The 23,111-nt window shown below is 46.2% G+C and overlaps 1 protein-coding gene across 1 annotated transcript; it reads left to right on the forward strand.

Annotated features, from left to right (window-relative positions):
* Window positions 1-209: 209 nt before the first annotated feature.
* LOC119406463 (uncharacterized) lies at window positions 210-7,326 on the forward strand. Its single transcript, XM_037673210.1, has 5 exons — window positions 210-344; window positions 3,444-3,494; window positions 4,318-4,399; window positions 5,155-5,401; window positions 7,008-7,326. The coding sequence occupies exons 1-5, from the start codon at window positions 210-212 to the stop codon at window positions 7,324-7,326; spliced, it is 834 nt and encodes a 277-aa protein (XP_037529138.1).
* The last annotated feature ends 15,785 nt before the right edge of the window (window positions 7,327-23,111 follow it).

A 23,111-nucleotide genomic window follows, 5' to 3' on the forward strand; every position in this document is an offset into this window, starting at 1 on the left:
GAATCCTAGAACCTGTTACTGCTCCAAGTAATGCGTGACAGAAAGACAGACAGGTATTCGTATTGCAACCAAGCCTTGAGCAATGTGAGTTGAGTCGAGACAACTTCAATTTATGAAGGATATGAATTGTTTTGTTGCCTTTATTTCATTGATATTTAGCATATGCACATTTGTATAGGTGTGCGTAATTTCTGCTCACGTGTCTTGCGATGCTCGTTCGAAAGAATGCGGTAGCACCTGACGCGAAAGGCGTTCGATCTGCAGGTGTCGACGAAGGTTTTGACCCTGTGGAGAAAGAAGATTCGACGGATCCTCCCGGAGTGGGTCTCCGGGGTGGCGTGGAGGTAGGTGAACTCTGCACAATGTTTGTCCAATCCTAAAAGTGAACACGAACACACACACACACACACACACACACACACACACACACACACACACACACACACACACACACACACACACACACACACACACACACACACACACACACACACACACACACACACACACACACACACACACACACACACACACACACACACACACACACACACACACACACACACACACATATTCATGCACGTAGGCAGAAAGCTGCGTCATCACAGTTGTCTTACGTGTGCCATGTTCGTGTCTATAGTTTCGCTATTCATTCTTAAAGGGCACTAAGCGTCGGAAGCTTGATTGGTTGCTGCGAATTCCTTCTATTACGGACTTCGCTGATCGAAAACCTGTTGCGATACGTGCTAAACACCGCTAGTGTGAGGGCAGCGCAAAGCCCCGCTCTGCGAAAGTCAAAATAAAACTTGATGCGACCAATTCTTTGCTGTGGCAAACATAGAAGGTTGTTCGCGGGATTTTCACACCTTACATTCCTGCTTAGCGAGCACAGCGGATAGAGCGGAGCTGATTTGCAAACAATGCTTGCCGGTTACAATACGGCTGAAAGCCACACTTTTCTCCACAAAAATATTGCCTCTTTCTTTGAACTAAAGAGGAGTCAGAATCTGCACATGTTTATTTTAATTGTCAAATGTGTTCCCCGTTATCTATCATATCGCGCATAAAGTCTTGCGGGCTCGTTGGTCGACTCCCTAATGCCGCACTGCCGCAAGGAACTTACTCTAAGATCATCGCCACCTATGCGCCGTCATTTGGACTTTCAAACCCGCGATTTATGTAGGGATGATTGCGTTTATGAATAAACGTGCCACGCGTAGAATTATTAGCAACTGAAACGCTTAACCTAACCCTTGTTTCGGCTGGCGCTTTTTAGAGCGATAGCTCTACTGCTTCGCTACAAACACAGGAAAAGTCTCGTTGCGTCAATCTGACCTTCAAGCTCAACGTCTGCGAAAGAGTTTCAGTGTACCTCTAGTGCGACGCGTTCACGAGAAGGAAGAGCGGCTCAAAGTGAGTGTCGTGCCGCCACCGCCAGAGGTGCTGGCTGCATCAAGTTGTTCGAAGCAGCGTTTTTAGAACCAATACAGTTTCACAGCTCCGCTCGCGTGCCGGCACACGCGGCAGACGCGTGAACTTACAGCACTGCTGCTCCATTTTGCTTCACTTGCCGTGGGCCCCGGGATCGGATACGGCAACGCACCGTTGCTCCCAATGGCGCGTTGCCGAAGCTAATCGCGGAGTAGGGTGCCTTGATGCGCGTTTTGTTGCGCGTTTTGTCCAGGGTGAGGACATCTGCGGCGTCTACTGCGGCGCGGCTGCCATATTTTAGCCCACGGCTTCTTACCGGCGTCTCACCCCTCTACGGCAGCTGCGCTGAGAGGCACGAGACGCGGGGCAAAAAATGGCGTCGTGGCGGCATCAGCCACTGACCTCCATTAAAAAGGCTGGACGGCGCATCCCCGCTCTGCGAGGCGGGCACTTGTGAAGCCACCGGAAGGTGCCCTGTTTGTCCCGGAAGCCGGCGTCATCTGTGCGTCTCAGTCACACAATTCAAATATTCTCGGGTGGCAGCTGTTGTCATGATCGTTTTTATTTTTTATTTTTTCAAACTCTGCGATTACGCCTCACTTTAGACGCCGAGGAACGCTACACGAAAGATGACAGACGCCGTGCCGACACCGTCCGAATACGGCGGAGTGCTGCAACGTACAAAATGCGTAAAAAGTAATGCAACTTTGAGGTACTTACGCGTGAAATGTCTTCCCTGACGACTTTTCCGGTCGATTCATACAGTTTACTGCGCTACAAGCAGGTATTTCTTAAAAAAAAGAAAACAAAAGCTCTTTTCCGGGACAAAAACGGCGGCTTCCGGTGACTTCACGCCCGCGTGCTCGATGCGCCATCCAGCTCCTCCTAGTGGAGATCAGTGGCATCAGCCCCTTCAAAGAATGGCAACAATCGCGGAGGCGACGCACCTGTCGCAGCGATCTCAGACGCGCGAGGAGTAGCCGCTTGCGACGCGTTGCGCGTTCCTCTGTGCTCGCTTTCTCCGTTCTCCGTGCGTGATTGTTTGCGAACGGTGATCGCTTGGGAAGCAGTACTTTCGATTTAGCGTGTGTGAAAGGGACAAAGATGAAGAATGCCATCTTGATGCGCGTGTTGCACGAGCGGCTCGGAAACGAACACCGGTCATCACTTCTCCAAATCAGGGCCGGGACTTGAAAGAAATATCTTCTAAACGCCTAACCCACCAGAATCGTGAAGACTAACTTCGCTACAAGTCGCCTAACCGAGCTCAGGGAATACAAAGTTCGGGTTGTACGCTTTTCTCAAGAAATTGGAATTAATTCGCCCAAAAATTAACAACGGTCCTCTATTTTACGACTTGCTTAGGATGACAAACCTGAGTAGATGATCCAGTGTCATTTTCGCCTCCGTAGAAAAATTTCGACCACCGTAGTCGTGAGCGATCCCGCAACCTTCGGTTCAGAAACCGAGCACCGTAACCACTGTTCCACCGCGGCGGCTAAACACAGGTTGACGGCTATGGAATATTCGTGCGAGAGGACAGCTAGACATGTGAGATTGTACCATTATTATAGGTAACGTTTGATTATCTTTTGATGTTTATGGAGCATAGCTTGTGAAGTGATCGCTTTTTGAAACAGTCCAGGTTATTGAAAAAAGTTTAAATGTCGGAATCTCGACTGTCATGGTCGTCGAAGGCTGCAGCGCGATTGGTAACATAGGTGTTGTAGCAGACGACGCGTGAGACATGATGGAAGATAGAACTGCAGCGCCGCTAGGCGCCGCTAGTTCTTGCGTCGGCCGTCGCGTCCACTTCGGGGAGCAAGCGTCTATGGGGAGCTGCGAAACTGAACTGGTTCTAGAAACGTTGGTTCGAAGCGCGAGCTGGGGCACTGCGAACACTCGTGTACCGCCGCCGATTTGACGACTCTACTGACGACACGAGGGCTTTATGCCGGGTGTGCAAGAGACTATCCAACACCTTGTGCTGCACTGTACGTGTTTGTGCCCAGGCCAACGAGAGGGCACCACACTGCCGGAGGCACTGGAGTTTGAGTGCCCGAGTGAGTGACACTGTGCTACATACAGGTGATGGAGGAGCTGGTGCGGCGAACTATGCGGCAGTCCGCACCACCAAAGCGAGGCTGGTGCAGTGGTGGCGCGCGACGCAGCGGCAGGGGTTCACGTGGTAGAATAGTGAAGACGTGCACACTAACTACGAACTGTTACTGTCGATTGTGTGTGCACGTCTTTGGAGCATTTATTTATTTTCTCTGTTTTCTAACTTTATGGATTCTCTGGCTAGGGCACATTAGACTTGGCCGCCCGATACAAAGGGCTCAACCTCACACCATCGCCATCATTATCATCATCATTGCACGTTCGCGCCCAGAGCTCCGACGGCACTGGGCAGCGTATGAGCATTGTCTTGTCGTGCAACGTGTAGGCTCCCTTGTCGCGGCGAGTATTCGAAGCGTGTAGACTTGTCGTCCTCCACGCCTAAACAAAGACATGCAATAAAGTCAAACACCTCCAAACCAATCGTCTCGTCCTTTCCCAAAGCAAGCAAAACCGAGCTATCGCTCGAATAACTTCGTTTCACCGCCTTCAACTACGGCAAATTTCTTGCCTCACCGATGAACTCTGCGTGATCGTGTGAGACTAAAACGCTACATATTGCACGATACCTCTTTTACTCTGTACCATAATGAGCCTGCTCAGCATCCGAAACTTTCAACGACGGCGCACAAAAGCGCCGACTACCATGCAAAACGGTTATCGCGTTCCTATTGCTGAGAGCTGTACAGTCGTCAGCAAGCTTAACTCGAATCGCAGCATGTCCGCACGCTTTGGGTTCTGTTGCCGAGATTTTACCAATGCATGCAGACATACTATTCAAGCATACAGAAGTACTACCTCGGCAACAGCGCCCAGTGCTTCGCGGCTGGCATCAGTCAAACCAGTCCAGGTCAGGCTGCGAAGCCTTCTAGCTCAGTTTGCTGACGACTGTACATAACTTTTTACTTGCAGCGGCTAGTTCGGTCGATCTGAGACCTTGGCGCTTCACTCAATAAATTAACGAAATTTCCGAGCCTTAGTAGCCGCTTTTCTTCGCAATACATATGTACCGTTTTAGACAAGATCTTGTTGGACATATGCATCTGACGTCTTCTGCAGTGACGTAGCTCAGAAAATGAAGATTTTTGCTACAAGCGACAAGTGAATCGACCCCTCATTGCCTTTCACTGCAGCGGTGATGGGCGTTTTGTTGCAGCTTAAATGGACAACTATTAAGTCACGTCGCCGCCGATGACGTTCACTTAGGATTTAATACGAAGAAAACTGGCATGAAAAACTTGTGCAAATGCGAGTGTTAACTGAAGTCGCAGCAAGGCTGTACAGCAGAGCGAAATAACAGCAGACAAATTATGACATATTGCAATAAACTAATTTGCATAAGAACTGTGCTACGGTGCAAGTTAAGTGAAGAAAGAATAAAATGAGACGCTGAACGTTTAGGAAATAAAAAATCTACTCGGTTAGATATAAAGTGCACGAAGGTGACATGTACGCCAATTTAAAATGGAATACGTAGGTGGCAAAAGCAGTGGGCAAGCTTTAGTACATGCTATAAATTTAGCTTCCAAATCATGATGTGTGCAATAGCATATGACTGCTTAAAGCCACAAGACTTCATTGATGGTAGGCGTTGTTGTGGGGAAGTTCTTCCTTTGCTTTGGGACAACAGGGACGTGCCCCTTGTGTTTTCACAGATCTTGCGATTGCAGCGAACCCTCATTCATAAGATCGAGGTAGAAATCACCACTGGCCGAGAGCTCCAGCGGAACTTGACTAGCATGCGCGAGCTCCTGGTCGTCGAGTTGAAGAGGACGAGCAGCAGTACGGAGCGAATTGAAATCCAGCAAAGGATCAGCAGAATCGACATCCTCCTGACTCAAGTGCGAACCAGGTAGGACCCTTTTGAACATGTCTATTTATTACTTGCAGCTACACAGAAATGTTCCGGAAGCCGCTGAAGTTCTGCCGCATGCCCAGCACTGGTGCCAAGGAATGTCGGGCAGAGGCGTCAGCTACGGAGGGCGGGGGGCAAGGGAGCGCTCGACTTCCTCTCTCTCGCACTCGTACTTGTGCACCTGTGCAGTATTAGCACTCGGTAATGATGAGGAAGGCGATGATTGCTATGTATATATGCTCACTAAATCCTAGATCACGACGACGACGATGGCGACAACAACAACAGCAGCAGCAGCAACAACAACAACAACAACAACAACGACACGCTAAGCGGAATAATCAAACCAGCAAAAGATGGTCACAGAAAGCTGCACTGCATCTCTTCATGTCAATGCTTACGCACTCAATGTGCCAAATGCGAATGAATGCTGCGAAACTGTTATACAATCAACCTCGCTACTAGCTGAAATCTGGCTTTCTGCCTTTAGTAAATGTGGCTTATCAGAAACAGAAAGCTGAAGCATTTGCGTAGCTGCAGAGTGCATTGAGAGCATACACCGATAATATTATATTAAAGAAACACAGTTTTTCCAATTAGTTACAAAGTGAATAGCTTATTCATGTTTAGGGCATTACGAATGACAATTGAGCTTCTGCACCGAACATCGATTAGCGTTTGGCTCTGTCAAGGACCAGAACTTTCATGTTTCTTTGTTCTGGAAGAAGGAGGAATGTGCACATGACAGACTTATCTTTTATTTCAGGGAGAGCTGTCTTACGGGCACGGCAAACTTGCTTTGAAGAATTAGATTCCTCTATTCTCAATATTGGGAAGCCTTTCTGCTTAATATTAACAATATCTGGGGTTTAACGTCCCAAAAACACGATATGATTATGACAGACGCCGTAGTGGAGGGCTCCGGAAATTTCGCCCACCTGGAGCTCTTTAACGTGCACCTAAATCTAAGTACACGTGCCTCAAACGTTTTCGCCTCCTTCGAAAATGCAGCCGCCGCGGCCGGGATTCGATCCCGCGACCTTCGGGTCAGCAGTCGAGCGCCATAACCTCTGGACCACCGTGGCGGGGCAAGCCTTTCTACTTGCCAATATTAATCTGAGTTGCCATTGGTGTATGATACATGTGGCGCCCGCTTGCTGGAGTAATATTTCAAAAACGGACATGTCGTGAACAAGCCGGTGTGCGTGCTACGCTTACGCACTTCACTGGGAAAAAGATCAGAATAAAGCATCTTTGGAGGTCTCTTGAGTTCAGACCACTTCCAGGGTCCCCTCAGCTAGCCGTAGCTTATCCTTGGCGCCAAGTACTGTATGTCTTTCTTGTCCCGTTTGCCCGCGCTGTTTCATGTGATGAAGCCATGCCAACAAGCTGAAATCATACCCTTTATAATGCTCTTTTCAAAGCAAGTTGATGTGGTAAGCATTCCGAGGGGTGGGGGGAACGTTAGTAGTGTTTGTATTCAGCCTTCTACAATATGTCGAAGGGACCCGGGTTCTCCGCAGAAGCGGCGCTTGGGGCCCATACGCATATACAAACCTTCCAATTCTAGAAACGCTCTCAATTCCCCGTACTCTTCTTCAAGGACGGACGAGACGGAACTGCGGTTCCGAGAGTTCCTGCAGCGGGTTTCGACGGGCCAGATACGAACCGAGACTGAGAGCCAGACCCTGCTGCAGGCCATCTGGTCTGGCTACCACAAGTCTCTGCGCAGCCTGGTCCGCCATTGCGCCGGCTACCTCACGAGCATCGTTCGCGGCGTCACTGGCGCACTGGCTAACCTTGGCATGGGCATCCTCGACTTCTATCGTCTCAAGTTCCAGCCGCTGGAGCTCGCCATCGATGCGCTCACCGGAAAAGGTTCCTTCCACAAACCCATCAGCGGCATTATTGGTCGCCGATGAAGGACAAAGAAAGGTGGAACGTGAATGAGAATAAACCTGTGCTCGGATTCATTATTCTTGTGCCAGAGTGTTATACAAAAAGTCGTTACACTGGCTTTGGGATAGAGCCCGGCGCCAAACTGATGATGCAACCATCGTGAACTGGCGGTTTGTCTAACGGAACCGATGCCAAGCCTCCAGATTGTCTGATGCACGACACCCAACATTATAAAAACCCTGTACTTGCGGTTTGAACATGTAAGACTATACAAGACATTGCATACCTTTAACATGAAGTACAAGTACTGTGTTCGAGGTAATTGGTAGATTCTGAGTTTAACCAAACTTTTTGCAGTGCACGAACGTACTTCTGAACATTCGATGAATTTAACTTGAAACCTGAATATTGCCCTCAATCCAAACAGTACATCTGGTGATTCAATTTCTGTGCAATTCATGCCAGAAGAACACAACAGTATCTGTTAAGAGAGGCAACTTTTCACGATGTCTTGTTTTGCAATTAAATGTTGGAGTACTTGGTACGGTTCAGTGCTGGTGTAACGACGACACAGAAAGTGAAGGAGACAAAGAAAAGAGACACGGTAAGTACTCCCACTCCAGCTGCTTTATTCATTATACTTTACATTTCCCATGTTGATTGTCATGCAGAGTGGTTGATCCAAGTAGAAAATGACACGCTGTATCATGTCATGTAGTGGCGAAATATTAGAAGAATATCAAAAGTAAAAGTTTCGCTGCAAGGCGAAGCAATCAATGCAATAACGACAAGTAGGAATATTATACAGTGTAGGGTTGGCAGCTCCCTCCTTTAGGAACCACGGCCACCGCAGCGAGCGCAGTGGCCTTTGTGCTGTCTGTGGTTTCAACACACTCATCGATGAGAGCACAACACGTACAAAGCTATGAGCCGTCTGCTGATCCCCCATGAAGATAAGCACGCGACCGCGTGCGACCACGCCCGGGCGGTTACCGCGACCGCGGTCGACTACGCCCGAACAGGAGGTGTAATATTTACGGCTTGCCCTCACGTGAAGGCCACCAGGCTCTCTTCTAATTTATTAGGACAATAAATGGTTCGATTTCATACTGATCCATCCTGTAGAGCTGTCATTAAGAGTAGATTGAGAAAAATGAAGGCGATCGAGACAAGACCTAAAAGCATTTGACTTTTGTTTTTATTTGTTAGTCTGTGTATTGTGGTTCTTTCGTTTGGGAGGCGATTAGGAGGAGAAACCCAAGAACAGTCCTCGAGCTGCTGTAAGAAGTGATGTTGCGAATCAGTGCGGCGCAAGCATCCTATAACATTTTGTAGCAAGGCACGTGTACTCTCCAGATCGCGCAGGATAGGCTCGCTTTCTACATATAATATGAGTACTGGTGTCTATATTTATAAAAAAATCACAGTTTCGCCGCAACGGCGAAGCAATGAATGCGATAGCAATAAATTGGAATGTAACGCGAAGAACGGAAAGCAGCTCGAAATTGCCAGCGCGTCGCTCGAGCCCAAAGGACGCACGAAAAGAACGCACACAGCACCAGCGCGATCTATTATGCGTCACAGCTCGACACTGGAAGCGCACTGCTCAAACATAAAGCAGGACGCACGAAACGAACGAACAGGTACATACAGGACGAGCGCGAACTGTCCCAGTCGTTACTTATTTCTGTTTGAACAGCGCGCCCCTTTCGCAAACGCGGCCGTTGCAGCGTCGAAGCGACCTTCGTACGCTCTGTGACTTCAGCGCAGACATCGCAGGGAAAGCACAAGACATACAACCCCCCGTTCCCTCCCCCCGCGAGCCGCCCCCTTCTTTCCTCGAGATAAGCGCACGAAGGCGACCACGCCCTGTAGGCGAAGAGCAACGGCGTTCGCAAGAACGGGCGACGATCTCTAAAGCGCGCCACGCGCGGACATCGCGCCATCTACGTGGTAACTCAGAAAGCATACTGATGTAAGTGGTGTATTTAAATAGCTCGCCGTTAGCAGGCTGAAAGACGGGGCTCTTCGTGGCCTAACCGTCTAACGCCGCGCGCTGGAAAGCGGAAGGTCGCCCGTTCGGTTCCGCGCGTCGGAAAGTTTTTCTGAATTATTTTCCTTTGTGGCTTTGATATATATATATATATATATAGACATATACATATACGGTGCATGACGACGGCGACGGCAAAAATCAGCCGAGACTGTCAATATAATTGCAATCGCAATAAAAAAAAAATTCCCGATCAGAGGGGTTCCGTCCGACTCTTTGAGATAATTTATACGGTGGCTCACTTACGACGCCTCTTAGTACGTGTATCTTCCTAGCCACTTGAAATTGCTTTCACAAGGAGGGGGAGAAACTCACGTACAGCTTTAGTTTTGACGAAAGTGATCGGATGCCCATGCGCGTGTCCAACACTGCGAGAAGAGTCTTCTAGACTGCTGTCATTAGCACCGTTTCCGTCGCTTTGACCGTTCCGTAGTCGTGGTTCTTGTTTTCTTACCGTTTGCTAGCAGCTTACGATGCAACGATTCATGATCGTTGCAGAGAATTTTGGTTTTGTGAAATGAAAATCTAAAAGATAACGGGTAGATTGCCTTCAATAATGTGGTTCTACGAAGTTGACGTTGCCGTGTTTCTCTCGAGTGAAAGAAATGTATATGCGATGGTTAGGATGCTGCACTGCGATTTCGTGAGCGTGGGCAAAATTTGACGCTACCGCTGCTGACTATACACAGAAGATCAATCCATTTCGCCGTAATCTATATTTATCTTCCTCGAACTCGCAGACAAACCGATTTGCGTGGGTGGCGTCTGTCTCTATAAGCATTGTACATCTATGGAGTGATACGGTGTTCCGGTACCGTTTTAGATGCGAAGCAGATTTTGCTCGGGGCTGTGTCCGTAGTTCAATTGGCGACCGTCCGCTTTCTACCACCTAGCATAGCCATCTGAGCGCGCGCTCGCGCCAAGGAGAAGTCTTCTTCTTCTTGTTCTTCGACCGCCTTGATGATGATACGTGCAGAGCATTTTAGGGGCCCGGGCTGCTTGGCGTAACGCAGACAAAACCACGTGTGTTGGCACGCGCTAGCGCGTTCCGGCCTGTGTAAGGGACTGGGTAAGACGCTGTGGCCTCTCCCCCTTACACTCTCTCAGCAATCATGTGATGGCGTCTGGGAACGAGATTCTGCAGACGCGCGATGAACCCGCGTGGCGTGCTCCGACAAGAGTTCGGGACGAGTAACAGCAACAGCAACTACAAGTCGGCCTATGCGCTGCTTCGCATCCCCACATGGTTCCCTTTAGTGGGAAATGGTGTAATTTTTTTCTATATCGCTCCTTCACTTCCTTAAGTTGTTTGCCGCCTGACGCGTCGTTTTATAAAGGGAGCCTGCAACACTTTCCAGGTAATCATCAAATGACTTCAGCATCCGAGTTCATTGCCTCGCAAAAGACCGGGGGGAAATTTTTTTTTTTTTGTATCCGTCGAGTACGAGCAGAGTTACAGAGATTTGTAGCACATCCAAAGCGCTTTCTTTTTGAGGGTGGGTGAAGCGCTAAACGGAGGACGTGGACATGAGCGGAGAAATGACAAACGCCAGGCAGCCCTTGTCCACGTCGTCCATTTAGCGCTTCATAACCCCTCCCCTTTCGGTAATAATACTACACCAACTAGCTCAAACTTCCACCCTACTTTCTTTCTTCTTTAGTCTCAGCGAGCGCGCTGAAAGCTACACAGGGAAGGAAGGGGGGCGGGGGCGGCGATGACAAGGGGGACAAGAAGTAACTAGTTTGAGCAGTGGAACTTAAAACGAGGGACAAAAAGAAAACAGTCTAGGACGTCACTGGGACGTCGTTGGGACGAGAAGCTACCTTTGTACGTAAACGCGTTTTGTGACTGTAAGACATACTTCCGCTAGAAAAAAAAACATACACAGAAGAGAGACACGAGCAGGACGACATTCTTGAGGAGGATTTAGACGTTCTCCTCTCCTCAAGTATACGTTTTATGACCTTGGACCCTTTTTTTCCTTTGTTTCTCTGCCCGCGCAAATCACGTTCAGCATGATCACGAGCATACTCGTGTAATTATAAAGCGTGTAATTCCAGCACCATAGAGCGTGGCCTGGGTACCTGGCGGGACACCGCGGCGGCCGCCGTAAATATGCCGCTCACGATGCTCAAACCAGCCAATGGCCGTGTCCGCGAGCTTATGACGCTGTCGGGCTGTTATAGTTTAGCGTTGGCATGATATCGGGGGTTAAGGGAATAGCGTTACTGTGCCGCAAACGTTCGTGGCGGACAGCGCGTTTTGGTTTAGCGGGATAGCGTTTACGTGCTCAAGCTGGGACGGTGGCGTCACCTAGCGGTGGGTGAATGCGGTAAAATGTGAAAAGAAAAAAAAAATGAGAATGTTCGCTTGTATTCCTGCACGCAGCAATATTACTACTTTTTTAGTGACAATAAAAGCAAATAAATATGAACCACACACGGAAGGCGAACATTTTTATGTCGGAGATTTGTTTACATCAATCTTCTAGTTCGGCCTAGGGACGTTCAAAGTGGGAAGCGACCTCAGAAACTAAGCTCGATACTCGATCGTCGAAGCTACCTGAAGGCAAGCGAAGCCATTATACGCAGTCGTTTGCTACGAAAGAAGTGGATCCGTCCACATCAACGCTAAATTCAGTTCGAAGCGGGCGTCGAAAACCGCCGCCGTGTTTTACGTACACTACGTTAACCACGCAAACACGATAAAGCTAAATCTGAAAAATAGCGTGCGTACGGTAAGCCCTACGGGTCGTTTAGCGTACTGCGCATGCGCATTTCGATCCCGCTATTCCGCTAAGCCCGCTAAACTAAAACAGTCTAATATAATTGGCTGACATGCTCACAGGAGCCTCGACTACAGGTCGATAGCATTTTCTGACCATGTTCAGGAAGTGTCGTGTGGCCCCTTTAAGTTAACCTTTAGGCGTCATTACTCCTGAAATTAATTTTCGCTGCCCTAGATAGCTTCTGCGGTTGAACAAGTAGAGCAGCTGCGTCAACACTCCGGCTAGTTGAACATCCCCCGGCTGCATGAGCAGGGAACGAATGACGTCAACAAAATTAACAGCGCTCAGAAAAGAACACTTCGGACTCGGCTAGTGTACAAAAACGACCTAAAAGAGAAAACTAAGTTCGATATTCGGCCCGCTAAAATGAAGAGACTGCGACAACTTGGAGAAGTTTCAAGTTGCGAAAGAGCGACAAGACATTTCTGTATGCCCGCTCTAAGCTTTTTTTTTTTAATTTTTTAAAGTTCGTAGTGACGCTTAAAAATACGTTGATGCTGCAGAAATACATTGACATTTCGTGTTCAAGAAGAAGGCTATTTGAGAGTAGAATCACAGCATGTTTTGACGAAAATTATAGGCTTCTTGGTAGCATTAACAGAGAACGGTTTGTCGATGAAGGAAAGTCAGGCTCACGACGGGAACTTCGAACACTTGTAAGGATTTTATTCTGTGCGGTCTTTAAGCTTCACTGCGCTCAGTATCAAGTTCTTTTAACAGTGTTGTTGTCGCCTGTTGTTTGTTCTAAAGTATAGCACATCTCCAAAAACCCCGCCATAGGCAACTTGTTTAGCTTCGATTTCCTTTTCTAATAATGATAATAATAATAATAATATCTGGGGTTTTAGGTGCCGAAACAACCACGGCATGCCGTAGTGGAGGGCGATCGATCATCTAATGTTCATTATTTCGACCGTCTAGTGTTTATTAACATGCAATATCGCACAGTACGCGGGCCTCTCGTGTTTCGCCTCCATCGAAATGCGACAGCTACGGATGCGATCGAACCCGGAATCTTCGGGTCAGCAGTGGAGTACCTTATCAGCTGTACCACCTCGGCGGATGACTTGCTTTTCTGCGTAGGCCACATTGGAAGAGTCCTCCAGCTACGGAAACTTGAAAGCGCTAATACGTGTGGCGTATTTGCTCCATATCCTCACCGCAGCAGCAACAATCACAGTGTTAGTATACGGCCATAACAAGCTTGCGTAACGCCAACAATGCTGTTTTGCTTCCACACTTGTTTAGGGCCGCGATTGTGAGATATACAAACGGGCTGGCTTATTTAGCCGTAAGCTTGATTTATTGACCATTTTATGATCGATGGCGAATGCGGGAAACGAGCGCTAAGCGAAGCGTTTCTCCAGAGCGCGAATTTTTTATTAAGTTGGACAAGTGTAGGACGATATTAAAGCCATCTTGTTGCCAAAAAGTAAACGTAGGGAAAGCCTCTTGGAATTTAATAAAGTAAATAAACATAAAATATATCTCATTTACGACAGCGTGACATGTATTAGTAAGACTTTCTGCTTCTCGAGTTGGTTCATACTTACAAGGAAACTTGGTTGCGCACAAATTGGAAAAGAACACAGAAGACACGGACGAGCTCGGTTGTGTATTCTGTGCCCCGGTCTAGTTTGTGCGCAACCAATGTTTCTTGCAATGATGTGTATTCATTGCAGAAAATAGTGTTTTAGTGTGGAAAACCATGAAATGGCTTCGTGGGAAGTGGCTTCGTGGGTGAAATTGTCGTAAGCAGCTTTCAAGTGCAGAAAGGGCATGCGATGGGTGCTTGAAACACTTTTTTTTCTGTTGGACAAAGGTAACTTTATCGATGACATTGTAAACGGAAGAACACCTCCACATAAACCCCGCCAGGGTTATTTTAACGAGCTGCACCCATTATATATTCGAAGCGAGAATGCCAACTTGAAAGCGTACACAAGTTTTTAACACATAATACACAGTCATCCGCTGCCTAAAATGATTCAGATATGTAGATAGTATGTAGATAAGTATTTTTTGTGTTTTAATTATAACCATGTATTATACACCCAAGCATACGACGTAACTACACACACACACACACACACACACACACACACACACACACACACACACACACACACACACACACACACACACACACACACACACACACAATAACTTGAATAACTTTTCCTGTTCCTGCGCTGTCTCCCGGTACACCGCGAGGCAGCAAACCTTTATCTCGCATTTTGCATTTGCTTTTATTAATGCTTGCTTCACCTTAAAAGGTCTTTTGCATGTTTCTTGGCAGTTTACAATGACGTCAGGCTTTGAAAGTGCATAAGGAGTTAATGACCGATCTTTTCCCCCGACTACTGCCGAATGGTACCACAGCCCCCCGTGTAAGCTGTTTGCTGTGGTGTCTTCAAATGCTCCTTCATGTCACCATTACAAAGCAGCGTCTATTGAAAACGAAATATCGAATGCTGCGGCAGCTGAACAATTCCTATTTAATGTTTATGTGCCTGCTATTCTAGTACGCCTTTTTCAGAGTAGGCATCGCACTGACGACAGAAATACTCGAGCATGTATAGACACCTGTACGGTACCCACAGACATTTATCTAGAAGGGTAGGGCAGAAAACTGACGACACAAGGCAGGAAAGCACACACGACAGCTCTGACTCGCAAATAATTTTGTTGGAAAACACAAATGCATCCTTTGATGAGTCGTGTGTTCTCAGAAAAGTCTGTCATCACGATTTTGTGTCTCTGACGGAGTAGCAAGCCATCGAACTTTGTATGACAGGTGGTCAAAAAACAAGATGTTTTGCTTTTTTTTTCGAAAGCCTGCCATTAGGCATAGTAATTAGTGGTGTCAAAAATACCCATTGCTAACCACCAAGAAAGTGTTAAGAAGCACCATACGATTTGCTCTTTTCCGACATTAAACGTGTGACTCATTCTCAATGTAAACAACATAAAAGTTCGAGGGAACATGAGCACTCAAAATGATCGTGTGTTCTCAGAGAAATCTGTCGTCACGATTTTGTGGAACTGACCGAGTAGCAAGCCATCGAACTTTGTATGAGAGGTGGTCAAAAAACGAAATGTTTTGCTTTTTTTTTTTTCGAAAGCCTGCCCTTAGGCATAGTAATTAGTGGTGTCAAAAATACACATTGCTAACCACCAAGAAAGTGTTAAGAAGCACAATACGATTTGCTCTTTTCCGACATTAAGCGTGTGACTCACGCTCAATGTAAACAACATAAAAGTTCAAGGGAAGATGAGCACTCAAAATGATCAGAATTCTCGGAACAAAGAAGTGCCACGGGAGCCAACATGTTGATGAGGGACTACTCTTGGGCAGGGCAGCAACGATATTTTTCAATTCTCTGTCGTTGTCGTATTGTTATGAATGACAGGATGTTGAGAATGTTGAAAATATTCAGCCAGAAACATCATTACATGCGACAAAACTTTCTTCAAACAGCATCAACTCCAACTATACACGTGGACCTTGCCAGTTGATCAGTATAGAAAGCAGATCGACCACACAGTAGCAAATAACATATTGGAAATGCGAGAATCAACTTCAAAACAATCCAGAATCTAGAAACATACAACACAGCGCATGTGTTGTATGTTTCTGTGACAACTATCAAATGCGAAGCATTTCTTAGCGAACCTTTGGCACTTTGAGCGTTTCTATCTATCTATCTATCTATCTATCTATCTAGCCGCCTACGTCTGGGTGCTCTCATGATCGCCTCATTAAGTTGATGTAGACCAAAATTGGGATGGGAGGGTAAGAGGATTTGACGAATATGACTGTCGTGTCATCCTATCGCGTAGATCATCAAATTCTTTCCCCCAGGCACGTGTGGCACACACCCGTTTACCGCGGTGTACGGGTATGCGCCACAAGTGACTGACAGTTTACATCTACCCAGGGATGGCGATAACAGACAATGGTAATTTAAATGCGAGAGCGTTAAGAAAAACTGACATCGGCAGCGTTGACGCGAGGAATGGAAATAATAAATATTAGGATCCCAGCAGGGGGAATCGAACCCAAGCATTTTGCGTGGGAATCAGGTATCATACCACAGAGCCATGCCAGGTCTATAAACTGGTCTGAAAAAAGCAGCCTATGCAGGCGTAATGTCGGGGCAACGTCAATTGTGGTTGTGGTGCTGGCTATCTAATTTTACAAGAAAGCAATAAACGCTACATATGTACTCCTACGATACAGGCGTCATATCAGATAAACGTCTGTGGTTGCACTGTTGGCTCCGCTTTTATAGCAGTGTAATAAACATTATATTTACATTCCTATGATTCAGCAAGCAATTTTGAAGCATTGCTAGACCCCGGTGGAATACATTAACGAAAGTTACGCATGCCATTCTCATGACTGCACCATAAAGTGCACTTAACCAGAGGCGTGATTTACGTAGGTGGGGGGGGGGGGGGGGGCAGGTTAACCTCCCTCCCGCAAACTCTTTTACAGGAAGTTCTTGATAAAAGCATCTCATGTGAGTCATCTTTTTCAATAAAAATGTCCTTACTGGATTGTAACCACTGATAACTCATATCTGAATCTACGAGATCAAAAGGCGCCAAGTGGAGCACCAATTATGCGAGGAAGTGGTGTTCAAGAGCATTTACACCGTGGTCGAAAAAGCCAATTACACGCTAACGGACTCATGAGTTGACTCCCTAAGGCTCACTCAGACTCAGATAGAACCGTCAGTCTGAGTCTCAGTGAGTCCGAGTGAGTAATACTTTGATGAGTTTGAGTCCTAGTGAGTAATACTTTGGTGAGTTTGAGTCCGAGTGAGTCAGGCTGAGAAAAATTTCAGTGAGCCTGAGTCTGAGTGAGCCCAGTTGAGAAATATTTTGCTAATTCGGGGTCCGAGTGAGCTCTAGGGGCAAAATATATATACTAAAAAATATGAGTCAGTCTGAGCGAGCACCACATTTTTTGGCGACCTATGCTTGCACCTGATACAAGGTAAAGCTATAAATCGAGAGCATACTGTACTGACGAGACAACGAGTGTTAACTTTTCTGTGCATTACGTGTTTCTAGAACATTGATCGCGGTGAAATGTGGCACTCGGTACTTCCGAAAAATGGGTCGTTAGTGTACTCATTGCTTCATAGTAGACATTGAAGGTTACCTTCATAAAGCACGTTGTTCGTGGGCACGTGATAGTAATGTGTTTTAAGTGTTAGTGGTTGATTTTACCGGACATTTAGCTCTATTATAGCTATTACTAATATTATTTCTAATTCACATGCGCCTTGGTCGGTCTTGTTTAGAGTACTTTCCTTTTCTGTTAAGAATGCTTTCAGACTATTTATTGCAAATTATCCCTGCCTTTTTACGCGTTTTACCTGCACCACAAATATTACAGGGGAACAAGTGACGAATCGTATGATATACGTATTACTGGCCATTCACGATCTTCAAATAAAGCTTCGTTCTTTTTTTTCGCGAAATTTCTGTGTTCAGTGGTGCCTGGTAAATTACGTGCTACTGTGAAAGCGTCAAAATGACGAAGAATGTGGGCATTGTGCTTCTGCAGCAGCATCATAAATGAAATATGTCATCTATTGGGCAAGAATAGATGCATGCGTCTGGTAAGATTGATTTCGACAGCTATGATTCCAACTGCGCCTTGAATATATTGATGTGTGGGGGCGCGAAAAGAGCTGACACTTCCTGGATGTACAAGGTATCACTGCCCGCATATTTCTTTGGTATGACGTGTGGACATTTTTTAACCTCTTATTAGATTTCCCTTTACGCATTATATGCAAGCACTTTCCGCGTCAGGTGGCAGGTTAAGCAAGCACATGTGCATTGCGTTCCGTTGTCTGTGTCCAACTTGCACAACCTCATCATCATCATCAGCCTGACTACGCCCACTGCAGGGCAAGGGCCTCTCCCATGTTTCACCAAACAACCCGGTCCTGTGCTTGCTGCTGCCACGTTACACCCGCAAACATTTTTAATGTCATATGCCCACCTAACTTTCTGCCTCCCCTTCGCGCGTTTGCCTTCTCTTGGAATCCAGACAGTTTCCCTTTATGACCAGCGGTTATCTAGCCTACGCGATACCTGCACTGCTGCCAAAGTGCAATCTTACCGGTAAGTCCGATCGAATTACCTTTCGACGAAAGTAATTTGTATCACGACGAGGAAACATTTTCATGGAAAATTTGGTTCGATAAACATTATTCGTGCCACAACGTCTAATCTCTACGCGCCCAACGTACCGACATTAAAGAGAAAGGTTGATTTGATCGGCATTCGAAGACTTCAGTTATGAAAGTGCGAACGGGCTGCCCTAGAAGCTTGATAAGAAGTGGGAGAGAGAATAATCTTTTATTCTGAGCAAGCGCATTGTGCGCCATAGGTGGGCGGCCACCTGGGGCGCACACTGCCATTTACCACGGCCTCCAGGTGGCCGCGGTCAATGGCCATCTCTCGTTCTCGTTCATTTATGCTGCGCTGACTCTTCAGGCCTGAATCTGATAGCTTGGCCGCCCATTGCTCCTCGTTTAGTGTTTGTACGCCTACGGTGCTGGCAGGGCTGGGCAAAGATACTTTGCCATTGTATCGCGATACGATACAAGATACTCAGGCAAGAAGTATTTGAAATACAGATACAAAATACCGCAACGCTGATTGTATCCGATACGATACATTCCAATTGTATCTTAAGATACTTTGATACATTCGCAAATTTGTTATTATATATCTAGATAAGGTAGCACTAAACGCCTATGCATAAAAATATTCGACTGAAAATTTATTCACTGCCACCAATTTTGTTTCATTTGAATGAAATGTCTGTTAATATCTCAAAAGCTTTGTATTTCTTGCTCAAGGCATATTAGTTTTATTCCGAAACAACTTATTGGCGTTGCTTTAGCTGATTGCGGTTTTTTGCTTGTAGCTATTGTAATTGGTGGCAGTCGCTGCTCTGCTTGCCGACGAGCTTGCGGTTTGCCATCTAATCACAAGAACTTCAATAAGAAGCATCCGCACGATGGTGCCAATAGCACTGGGGAGTTCTACCTTGCCTGTAAACATATTACGGCCTTCGCGATACCGAATCACCGGGCAGGTATACAGCAGTAGGAACGCTGTTAGCGACATTCTTTAAAACGCACTGTGTTTACGTAGAGGATATAAAACTGCAATGAGTTTTACATTCTTCTTATCTGCTGGCGTAAAGCGTTCGTTAGCGAAGTACTCAGTAATGCGCAATTTTTTTAACAATTTTTAAATTTTTTTTTCTACAAGAGAACATGTGCAGCCCAGAAACGTCTCAGACGCATTGTACAGTTGCACAAAACGCCGCAGGACACTGCCGCTATTCCCACTATATTGACACTTCTATATCTCCAAGTACCTGGTCATCAGTAACAGTAAAAACATTTAGGAAGCTTAAAAAAAGGAAAAGAAATATATCAACAACGCGTTGCTTCGGTGTAGTTGGTAATTCATAATTACAAGTTTTATAGCGCCTTGTGTAGAAGTTCCGCGCTATAAAACTTGTAAATATATCAAGCTTAGTAAAATAGAAAAGCGGTTCCGTATCAAACACAGTGAATAAGCATAGAAACCGATACAGGCGGCACCCCCAAGAGCTAATAATAATTGTTGCGTTTTAAGTACCAAAATCACGGTATGATTATGAGAGACGTCGTAGTGGAGGGCTCCGGAAATTTCGACAACCTGGGGTCTTAAAGCCTAACACGGGCCTTTAGCATTTTGCCTCCATCGAAATGCGGCCGCCGCGACTTTCGGGTCAGCAGTTAAGCGCCACAACTACTAGACCACCGCGGCGGGTAACCCCTAATAGCTGTGGCAGTTAAGCATTTAAGGTAAGACCACAGAAAATTCAGTGCCTATGGAAAATAGCGCAAAACCACTCGTTGGGACGCTCATGAGAAGAACGGATCATTTTGTGGAACAGTGTCTCCCCACTCCCTTTGCCAACATCCGTAAGATGGCTCCTAATAATTTACGTTATTATAATGCAAACTCAATTTTGCTATTTTACTACGTAGTAAGCAGAATTTTTGTTGATGTATACTCCAGGCACGCGCAGATTATTATATATATTTGTCCTCAACATCGCCTTGACACAACAGTAAACTCAACCTCCCCGCCTTTCTTTTATTCTTATTCTCTCTCAATTGGAATATATGTACACAAACAGTAGCAGAAATGACGCAGCCAGTTAAAAGTAGTAATAAAGCAGAGAGCTTACCTTGGCAGTACCTTAAAGACATATTGAAGTAAGCAGACGGGAAAAAAACAATACAGACACATAGGTAATGTATGGGATGGAAAATGACAGCTTAGAAAGAGCTTGTGCTAACAATCAAAGTATGATTTTAAGAACTCATTGAATAGAGGTACGCCGATATAGCTTCTGTTAGCTGAATGTTTGTTCTGTTAGATGCAGAATGGGCACCGGTGGTTCTATAGATGTTAGAATCTTATTTGCATATAAGTCAATCTCATTGCATATAAGACAAAATTACATCCACGAGGTCCTTCAAGATGCCGGTGTGTGAAATCCACGAGACACAATTCAACCCCATTCTTGCATTCTTCAGACTTCGTAACGATGCACAATGCAACAGATACTTCGATAATGACACTACAGAGGTACCAGAAATTGTGCGAAAGACGCCGCACACATTGGAGTGCGTCGCACAGGGCAGTCACTGAGAGCCAAGTGTCATGGCACTGATCCAACTAAAAAGAAAAAAAATCAAGAAAGCGAAAGGTCTGTTGGGCGTAGACGTTCGCGCGCTGGTCTGTCGAGACGAGGCGAGCGCTACCACGTGATTCTGCTCCATGAATAGGGACGCTCAGAGCTCATCGCCTTCCCTCGCTTGAAAACTCTGGCGGAAAGATAAAAAGTGGTGTCACTGCCTTTAGTTTAATTGTGGCGGCTTAGTGGCAACAGTATCAGATTGGGAAGCGGAGTTCAGTCAGCGTTTATTGTTTCGCACGATGGAATTGCGATCGCAGTATCTTGTATCTTAAGATACACGATACATTATTCAATGTATCGAAAATACAGATACTGATACACGTTTTGCGAGACGTATCGCGATACAGATACAAGATACACAAAGAGTATCTAAGATAGTATCTAAGATACATGTATGTTCGATACTGCCCAGCACTGGGTGCTGGGCTTTTTGCACATGTCCATACCGTATGGCATAGAGTGTCTGGGACATCATAGTATACATGCAGGTGTATTCGCGCACAGTCGATAATAGCCAGTTCAGTAGGTCACCATAATATAATATTATCTAGGGTTTTACGTACCAAAACCTTGATATGATCTTGAGGCAGACCGTAGTGGAGGGCTCCGGAAATTTCGACCACCTGGTGCTCTTTAACGTGCGCTGACATCGCAGAGGACACGGGCCTCTACCATTTCGTCTCCACAGACATAGGCGCGGCAGGGATCGGACCCGCGACCTTCGGGTCAGCAGACGAGCACCGTAACCACTCATCCACCGTGGCGGACGAGTAGGATACCGTGAACGTGAGTATTGGTTTGCGATTTTACGAATGTTACTGCCTCTTCCATAATGAAAACCGTCAGAGAATGAAGCCAAGGAAGTTTTTAACTGTAGTGTAGTGATTAGGATATAATGGGAAAGGAATTGAAGTGGACGAAAAAAAACTTGCCGCCGGTAGGGAATGAACCTACAATCTTCGGATAAGGCATACGATGCTCTAGCAAGTGAGCTTCAGGGGCGGTTATTCCTCAGTCCACATTATTGGGTATTTATATGCACGTAATACTGGGAGTGTTAACAAACGGCACTTGTAGCCATGAAGGTAACACAAGGTATATGTAAACTGGTAGCGTAACTTCCGTAGAAGCCCACGTGTCAAGCCGGTGGCTAGTTGTTGCAACAGTCGCCATCTATGTGAGGAGGGGACAAACAGAATTAAAAAAAAAGATGACGTCACAACTGGAAGCGAAAATGACGTCACGTTTAACGCGATGTGCGCGAAATTATGGAATTTTTTGACAGGGCGCCGCTTCTTACTTTTTTTTTATAGCTGCACGTTCTTTTTCTTATCACTATGACGGCTCCATAATGGAAGCCTGCAAGATAACCGGAAGACGAAAAAGACAGATTTGATAAATAAGGTGTATATTATTGGCGAAATATTGCAGTTGAACAGGATATTACCCCAAAATATATAACACAGAAATCAGAAGTAGCAGAACAATTCAACGTGCACACAAACCTTGCACACGTGTTGCTCTTGCATCCGTAGACAGCGCAGCGTTTCTTCGCGTAGCGTGGCGGACTCATCGTCCCGAAGGGCGACAGCACGCCGGCCGTGCGCTGGCAAAACACAGTCACTGAAACGGTTCCCGATGGCTGCGATGGGCTATATTACCTTCTGCCAAGTACCACAACTAGAAAACAATGCTTATGCGAGGAAATCACCTACGGACGGCAGGCACAAACCTACTGTGCAAAAACGAGTGACGCCATTTGCATCTGAAAATGCGCAAAACTGTTGGCCCATGTTACCAGACTGCCTGCATATGCCCGCTGTTTCTGAAAATAAACGAAAAAAAGTTTAATTAATTTTTTTGTTTTCATTATTTGTCCCCCCCTCACCTAGAAGCGCTTTAATCGTCACGCGGGTGTTGATGTTTGTCGCAATAGGTTTCCGACTACTTTTCGTTCCGACTTTCGCGACCTATTTAGATTGACCTTGGGTAACACCTGTTCTTTTTGGCCAGCCGGTATCACGTAGCACGTGATCATTTTGGCGCGCTCGTAACTGATTAAAATTCACATGGTACCTCATGAATTCGCCTAGGACAACTTAAAGGCGAAAACCACCTCGTTATCTTTCAAGACGATAGCCTTTTCTGGGATACCTGAACACAGAGATT

This window comes from Rhipicephalus sanguineus, chromosome 10, assembly GCF_013339695.2.
Source record: "Rhipicephalus sanguineus isolate Rsan-2018 chromosome 10, BIME_Rsan_1.4, whole genome shotgun sequence".
Classification (NCBI taxonomy): Eukaryota; Metazoa; Arthropoda; class Arachnida; order Ixodida; family Ixodidae; genus Rhipicephalus; species Rhipicephalus sanguineus.

Coding starts and splice junctions, on each gene's coding strand:
- LOC119406463 (XM_037673210.1), top strand. CDS start 210: ATGCTCGTTCGAAAGAATGCGGTAGCACCTGACGCGAAAGGCGTTCGA. Junction 345..3,443: donor GTCTCCGGGGTGGCGTGGAG/GTAGGTGAACTC, acceptor GTTTGTGCCCAG/GCCAACGAGAGGGCACCACA. Junction 5,402..7,007: donor CTGACTCAAGTGCGAACCAG/GTAGGACCCTTT, acceptor CTCTTCTTCAAG/GACGGACGAGACGGAACTGC.